Source organism: Mandrillus leucophaeus, unplaced genomic scaffold (genome assembly GCF_000951045.1).
Source record: "Mandrillus leucophaeus isolate KB7577 unplaced genomic scaffold, Mleu.le_1.0 Scaffold40, whole genome shotgun sequence".
In the NCBI taxonomy this organism is placed as follows: Eukaryota; Metazoa; Chordata; class Mammalia; order Primates; family Cercopithecidae; genus Mandrillus; species Mandrillus leucophaeus.
In genome coordinates, this window is record NW_012104254.1 from 4,248,946 (window position 1) to 4,257,118 (window position 8,173).

Sequence of the window (8,173 nt, forward strand, 5' to 3'; positions counted from 1 at the left end):
GCTTGGGGGTGACCCAGTCCAAGGGGTGAGGGAGAGGGGATATTTATACTCCAACATTGGTTGAGGCCTGTTTCTGTAGGCAGTAACACTTCTGCATCTCAGGCTTGTTTCATGTGTTCCCATTGCCAAAAAAAAAAAGAAAAAAAAAAATCCCTCAGTTACAGGGTTGCAGGCATTGGCAGTAAGCAGAAAGCCAGAGGCACCTGGGTGGGCACAGAAAAGTTCTCAACAGATTCCTCAGTTCGACCCAGTTCTGCTGTGTGGGTGGGACTCCCGTGTCCGTTGCTGTCTGAGGTTCCTGGCTATGCCCCTGGGAGGTTCTTCCTTGCCCACTTTCCCTCACTCACTGCCACATTTGAAGGAGGGGATGGAGAGAGCATCCTTTTTGGAAGACTGTGCAGATCTTGGAGCCTGCTTTCAGGCTGTGCGTGTTTGGGAACTCAAGGACTGCTTTAAACCTTGAACAACCAAAACTTTTGTAGCCTGGGTTAGTGAATTCTTTGGCAATATAATTCTTTCAAATACTGAGTAAGCTTCTGCAATATTTGTTTCCAACATTCCCACATGCCTATATACACACACGGGCTTCTTTCCTGGACACACCTTTCCAATCGGATGTATTTATTTGCATCCTAACCACTATACCTCTCTCCTTCAACTTAATAGCAGCCATCGTGAAGCCATCTGAAAAAAATAAGCTAGGCTATGAAGAAAGCATCCTTAAAGTGATCTTTGCTGTTGTGATGAAGCTGCCTGTTTAAACACAAGTCTTAAAGGGCTTTGGTTGCTCAAAGCCTTTATTCCATGTTTTCACTTACTCTTTGAAGTTCAAAAGAGAAGACTCCACATTTCTGGACTCATTCTATTTCTTTTCATTTCTGCTCTTGAACCAGCACATTTTTGCCTCAACTCAGCTCTTCCTTGTACTGACTTGCTAAACAAAGCCAGAAAGAGCTATCGTGCACTAACTTTGGGTTTACCAAACTCTTCTCCAGGAGCTACGGGCTCAGTAGACACGTTGTTCACCAAGTAATTGAGAACAACAGTTTATGAAATTATTTGGTACTATATAACATGGGTCTTCATCTTTTCAGCCTCCAATATCAATGTTCTTGCCTTCTGCTGCAGTGCTACATATTTTAGAATTTATTTTTAACCTCAGGATACTAGTGCAAAGGGCTAAACTTTTTATTAATTATGGAACACCAGCTGCTGTACAAATAAACCCAAGGATTTTGATGGTTCAACACAACACATGTTTTGTTTTCACTGAAATAGTGCAGGGTGGTGACCAGGTGGGTAGGGGGGGTCCCCCTCCATGCAGTCGTTCAAGGATTTAGAATATCAAAAGCAACACACACCTTCAGAACATGGTTTCTAAGGTTGCCCTGGGGACCATGTCCATTCTAGCCGGTCAGAAAGCTAGAAGGGCAGGGCTGAGTCTGAGAACATTTTTCCACTCATGCCACTGGCCAGAGGTTAGTCCCATGGCTGCATTTAGATGGAAGGGGCTGGTCAGAGGGTGGGGGTTGTATTTCTCCCACAGGGCTATTCCGTGGAAGGGAGAGAACTAAATTTGTTTTAGCAAACAGTTAACTGATCTCCCACAGTTTAAACAAAAAATATAAATAGTATGAGCTTGCAGCTCTCTCCTCTGCCCTCCGAGCCCCTTCTCTAATGATTTGTTCGAATCCACTGGAATGAAAGGATCTGTCAGGATGTTGTCGTGGGCTTGAGGTGAGAGGACCTTTCTCACCTAGTTCCATGTGGGAAGGAGGCCTGGAAGGACAGGCAGGATACTTTTAAATAACCGTCTCCTTCTGTGAACCCACCTCACGCCCTGCAAAGAAGCGCAGCTCGGGTAACAATACTTCTCAGACTGAGAAATTACTAACTGCTGGTTTTCAGGATGTTTTTCAAGCAAAAGAATTGAAAAGCGGAACCACTCTGCTCTCTGCTTCCCTGAGTGAGAGAGTGGGCAGAGGAACGGATGGAAGGAGGCAGAGACCCAGAACAAATGCTGATGCGGTGGGACACTTTTTCCCGGTAATTACTCTTCACTTGAATCACAGTGCACAGGACGTGGGCAATTTGCTCCAGCTAATGGTTCGTGTGGGATAGGTATTGCCTGATACAGAGGCAGGGGTTGGAACAGCCACTCTGGGGGCCAGTAAAGTCAGTTTTATGGAAGAAGCCGTCTTTGTTAAAAACCAAACCCAATCAGCATGGGGGCTCTCCAGCAGCGGACTCAACACCAGCTACACTCTTCTGAAATCCAGGCAGTCACAAAAGCCCCCCCGGCACCCTCAGCCTAACACTGAGGCAGAGGAAATGAAACTGAAGCCATGTTTGCAGAATGTGGATTTTTGTGGTTTAGGACAAACAGCTGACTATCTACTCAGACCAAATGTCCCTAATCAAATCAACCCACAGAGATGAGGTTCTGGTTTACACAAAAGGGAGGCGGTTTGCTCACCATTCAAAATAATTCCTTCCTTTCTATACGTTTTTTTTTCCATTAAGATCTGACTCCTGGTGCATTTAAAATATAACGCAGTTCATACTCAGCTTGTCAAGGGTAAGCAATTGTGTAAAGCGAGGCACATTTGTAATGGTGTACAGTGCCAGTAACTCCCTGGGCTCCAGGGCTGAAGGCAGCCCAGCTGTCGCTCCCGCAAACAGGTGGTGTAAAACAATAGCTCTAGTGAGCCGACTTGCTTTCCAAACCCTCCAGCAGCCAAGCGCCCAGTCAGAGTGCCAGTGAGAAGTACAGGCCACCACTCTGCCCTGGTCCACACCAGCTCCGGTGGCCCATGGAGTCCTGGCCTCTCCTCCTGCTCTTTAGCCTTTGCTCAGGTAAGTGCTGGGGTCAGGGGATGGGGGGAGGGCTCTCCTTTGAGGCTCAAGTCCTGGAGGCCCCCAATCAAAGTCTTGCTTCTTTGATGAGACCACAAAACGGCAGATCCTTCCCAACCAGAGTCTGCTCTGTCAATTTCTTCCTGATGTTAGCTTGATTGAGTTTTTGGATAAAGATTTTTAGTTTGCGTTATCTAATTAAAACAGAAACTGCCTGATCAAAGACTTCAAGGTACACACACACGTCTCTCCCTCCATCATGCCTGGCAGCCAACTCATCTCTCTGAACACTCTGCACCACTTGTAGGACCTGGACCACTTGTGGACCATGGTAGTGTCCTGGGGTTCATATTTAAACGACAGAGACTTAGAACAGTGCCTTATAATCACAAACAATGGAATTAACAAGTCCTTTTACTGCCCCAGGAGAATTCTAATAATAAAGAGGACTGATTGACAGCTACATGTGCTGGAGATAGAAACCAGTTAATAATCGTAACTAAACTCTCTCCACAGAGACAGAAGTATTTTGTAATTTTTTTGAATTTGTGAAATAAAAAAGAAATTCCATATGAATGCATTCCTATCTACTTTTTTTTTTTAAAGGATGTTACTATATATAGGTTTGGGTTTGAATTGAAACTATAAAACCTTGCACGGCATTTGACCTGCATTCTACTCTGGAATGTGTCCTAACAGAGCAGCTGAAACACCATCCTGAATCCCAGACTTCCGCTAGAGGGAAACAGGAGATGTTTGCTGATTGCTTCACATAAAAGTTTACTGGTGATATCATCCCAACTGAGAAACAAGGTGGCTGACATCCTGTGATTTTTCATTTCCAATATTGCTCTGAAAAACACAGGCCTTCTGGGCAAGAGGCAAAAAGCTTTATTATTAATTTTTTCAAATAGCAGAGTTGAGTGAAAGAGCCTAAACTCAGATAAATTATATCCTGTGGGATTTGGACTCTGTCCAATCAAAGCTGACTTGGTGTGTGTGTGTGTGCAAAACGACACTCACTGAAAAGTTCTTAAATGATATGCTTTAATGTAAAAATCCTTAACAGAGCTCTTAGGATTTTGGTTATTGCTAACCAAAAATGCATGATTAGCTATTAAAGAAGTATGTGATATGTATTTAGGGCAAATCTTGAGTTTGCTGGCATTGATTTCCATGGGTGTTTTACAGAAATTTAGAGCTAGATCAGGCAGTCCAACATCCTCAATTTTTTATTACAAGGAAGCTAAAGCTGACCTGCCCAAGGTCACTTAATTTATACATTTTGGAATGTGGTCAGTTGGAGACTCGGTTTATTACATTCACAGTCAGAAAACACAGCCTGAACTAGCCAAAGGTAGCAGGAGATACAGGATCAGGTTAAGATAATAATGATCTAAGATAATAATGATCTAATAAGGACTAGTAACAGTTCAAACTTTGTTTTGACCAGCCCGGGGAGCTATTTCCTACAGACAAATACAAACTGAACCAGTGTGGTACAAAAGGAACACTTTGAAATTGTGGTTGAGTTTCCCTTCTTAGAATCAGTCCTTTGTGGACAAAACTGTCATTTATATCAGGGACCCTTTTCCTGTGTTAGCTTAACACAGCGTGATCTCTGTTCTATTTATATAGCACTTTTCACTTCAACTTTTTCTTCTCTTTGCCTCTGGAATCCCAAGCACTTCATTGCCATCTTTCTTATGGCATATCACTTTCCAACTTGTTCACAGTTATTTATGTAAATGACAAATGTCAATCTCCATGAGGGTAGGAAGAAGGATTCACTTTTGAATATCTCAAAGGTCCCAGAACAATGCTTTGCTTACAGTAAACGCTCAATAAATAGTTCATGAATAAATTAATGTTACCATCATCTGACTAAAGGTTACAAATATAATCTTGCTAAAAAGGGAGATTTGACATTATTTAATATTTTATCTGCATATTTGTTTATTTATGCCCTACCTTTTTACAAAAGTATTTACTGTGATTCACTGAATCCGTGAAGAACTAGTCCAACTCTCCAGGCCATATTGGAGTTGGGAAGGGAATCATAGAGTTCTGACTTTGAGTCCTGTGAGTTTTCTATCACTCTACCCTGCTTTGGGGAGGAAAAAAGAAAAGAATACCAGTGAACCAATCTAAGAAATGAAGCCCTCCTTCCTTACAAATTCCTTATGGAAGGAACAGACACCTTGTTATTGGCTAGGGTGGGAGAGGAGGAGGTGACTGTCGCTGAAATGCTGATTATGCCTGCTTCTGTCATCCTCCCCTTCCTCTTAGTGGGCCATAGGGTTGCTCTGCGTAGTCCTCCTACTACATAATGTTGACCATCTGCTCTGTCCTCTGCTTTCTAATATGTTCTTCCTGTCAAACTGGAGTGAACAGTCATTTAAAAATAAGCAGCCCAAGGCAAGGCCAAAGCAACATCTTCAAATTCAGTGGCCAAGGCGCTCAGTAATCCATTCCAGTCTGCAACCCCACCATGGGAGGGATGAGGCCCAGGATAGAAAATGCATGGAGGACAGAAGGATTATCAAGTCCCAGGGGCTCAATGGGGTGGTTGCAAAAACTGGATCTTCAAACAACATATTCCCTTCAAGAGTCCTCAGATGCAGATGGTTTTGGGGAAATGTCATGTGAAATCTCTGCATGGTTGGGCACTGAGTGCCCTTGGAACATTTTGGGTTCAGAAAATTTGTGAAACTAGCCATGTGAGGTGGCTCTTGCCTGTAATCCCAGCACTTTGGGAGGACAAGGTGGGTGGATGGCTTGAGCTCAGGAGTTTGAGACCAGCCTGAACAACGTGGCAAAACCCCGTCTCTACAAAAAATACAAAAATTAGCCGGGTGTGGTGGTGCGAGCCCAGGTAATTTTTGTATTTTTTTTATAGAGATGGGGTCCCAGCTGCTTGGTTGGGGGAGGCTGAGGTGGGAGGATTGCTTGAGCCTGGGAGGTCAAGGCGGCAGTGAGCTGTGATTGTGCTACTGCACTGCAGCCTCAGCAATAACTTGCGGAAAGGGGAGATCTGGTTACGTGAATGAAGGCAAATGCATCATGTGTCTACTTCCTCTCCCAGCTCTGAACACACAGTCCGCAATGCACGGAAGGCTTGAGTTACAAAGATCCTTCATAAGACACTTGGGATTTGGAACACATTTTCTCCTAGGAATAGTGGCACTTGCAGTTGTGAGTTTCCAGGACAGCTCACAACACACTGTTAGTATCAAGAGTTAGTGCAGGAGCTCAGCGCAGAATGACAGGATTCTAAACCGAGCTTTGCCCTTACTGGTCACATGACCTTGGACAAGTGGTCCAACCTCCCTGAATCTCAGGTGAGGATATCTGCCCGCCTGCTTCATCTGAGGCTGATGAAGATTGAAAAGAGCTGTAGACAGAAAAGGGGGCCGTGGGTTCTGAGAGTATTAGATGATATTGCTCACTATCCTGAAGGAAATGTAGTAAAGATTCCTTGGAATCGCTCGTGTTCCAAGTAGGAGCCCCAAACCCAGGTCAACAAAGCACAGTTTTCACTCTACTTTAACAACTTAACTAGGACGTGTACCTGCCAGCAGTGGTATTTTTAAAAATCGTGGTCAAATACCCATTTCATAAAATTTACCATTTTAACTACTTTAAAGTATACAATTCAGTGGCATTAAGTACCTTCACATGTTATATGACCATCACCACTATCTATTTCCAGAACGTTTTCATCACCCCAAAGGGAAACATCATGCATATTAAGGAGTCTCACCCCATCCCTCTCTCCCCCCAGTCCCTGGTAACTCCTGCTCTGCTTTCTCTCTGCATGGATTTACCTATTCTGGATACTTCATATAGATGAAATCATACAATATTTGCCCCATTATGTCTGGCTTCTTTCACTTAGCAAAATGTTTCCAAGCTCCATCCATGTTGTAGCATGTGTCAGTACATCATTCCTTTATTCCTTTTACTGGTCTGAATAATAGTTCATATGTATACCATAATTTGTCCATCCATTTACCTGTTGATGGACACTTGAGTTGTTTTCACCCTTTGGCTATGGTAAATAATGCTGCTCTTCTTTTGGGTGTGGACCCAGGAGTGGAATTGCTGGATCGTATGGTAACTGTGTTTAATTTGTTGAGGAACTGCCATTTTACAATCCCACCAGCAACATATGAGGTTCCAGTTTCTCTGCAACCTTCCCAACCCTTGTTATTTTCCACTTGTTAATTATGGCCACTCTAGAGGGTTTGAACCAGCATCAATTTTGGCTGTTCATGGCATCATGAGATCTGACGCAGCCAGTACAAGATTTCATTACACTGATCTGAAACACTGAGATTGGCTTTTTTGTGGGCTTTTTTTTCGTGTGTGTGTGTGTGCCTGTGTGTGTGTGTGTGTGTGTGTGTGTGTGTGTACCTGGCAAACTTGATTCAGCCAGGCTGTATTAAGGAATGTCACCTGTCCAAAGTACAAGTGTTGTGATTATCCGGCATACCCCACTGTCACCGGGTAAGGGACTGCACCAGTAACTGTAATTGGAAAACAACTTACGGCAATAACGGCTGCATTTGGGAGCCTTTCAACAAGGAGGGCTGTGTGCCTTCCATTAGAAGGAACTGAGGCTCATGCCTCAGTTCCTCATGTTCATGTGTTTGGAGGGTGGGGAGCAGAATCTGACAGTGTGGGTGTCATCTGCTGTTTCAGCTGGCCTCATCCTGGGCTCCGAACATGAGACCCGTCTGGTGGCAAAGCTATTTAAAGACTACAGCAGCGTGGTGCGGCCAGTGGAAGACCACCACCAGGTCGTGGAGGTCACCGTGGGCCTGCAGCTGATACAGCTCATCAATGTGGTGAGACAAGAGCACTGGGGGCTGCCCACACACCCGGACCTCTCACCCCTGGGTTTCCTCCCCTGGGTCCCCTCTCTCCCCCCAAAAAATGATGCCTTATTTTTTTTTCCAGGATGAAGTAAATCAGATCGTGACAACCAATGTGCGTCTGAAACAGGTAACTTAGCCAGATAATCGCATATATGTCACTTTTATTCACCTGAAATTAAACCTGGGCCCAGAGGAAATCAATCTGGGTAACAGGGATATATACCAAAATGTTGAAAGTAGATATTTTGAGATGGTGAAAGCATGGATCCTGTTTGGTTTCAGTTTTGCTTTTTTTTTTTTTTTTTTTTTTTTTTTTTTCTAAAACAAAAGTTGCCTCTAGAAGTATTAGTTTGCTAGGGCTGCCATAACTGGGTGGCTTAAACAACAGAAATTTATCATCTCACAGTTCTGGAAGATAGAAGTCCAAAGTCTAGGTA

At 43.8% G+C, this 8,173-nt stretch overlaps 1 protein-coding gene and 1 long non-coding RNA gene across 4 annotated transcripts in view; one reads left to right on the top strand and one right to left on the bottom strand.

Annotated features, from left to right (window-relative positions):
* LOC105548046 overlaps positions 1 to 8,173 on the bottom strand; it is a 45,808-nt gene that overhangs the window by 7,813 nt on the left and 29,822 nt on the right. The window lies entirely within an intron of this gene.
* Positions 2,740 to 8,173, top strand: part of CHRNA1 (cholinergic receptor, nicotinic, alpha 1 (muscle)) — a 17,386-nt gene continuing 11,952 nt past the window's right edge. For 2 of the 3 annotated variants that reach the window (XM_011991878.1, XM_011991879.1), the window contains exons 1-3: positions 2,740 to 2,856; positions 7,561 to 7,706; positions 7,819 to 7,863. In XM_011991878.1, the coding sequence (XP_011847268.1) occupies positions 2,814 to 2,856; positions 7,561 to 7,706; positions 7,819 to 7,863 (234 nt within the window). In that variant the 5' untranslated portion in view covers positions 2,740 to 2,813. The remainder of the gene's footprint in view (positions 2,857 to 7,560; positions 7,707 to 7,818; positions 7,864 to 8,173) is intronic. The other variant, XM_011991880.1, reaches the window with a different exon arrangement.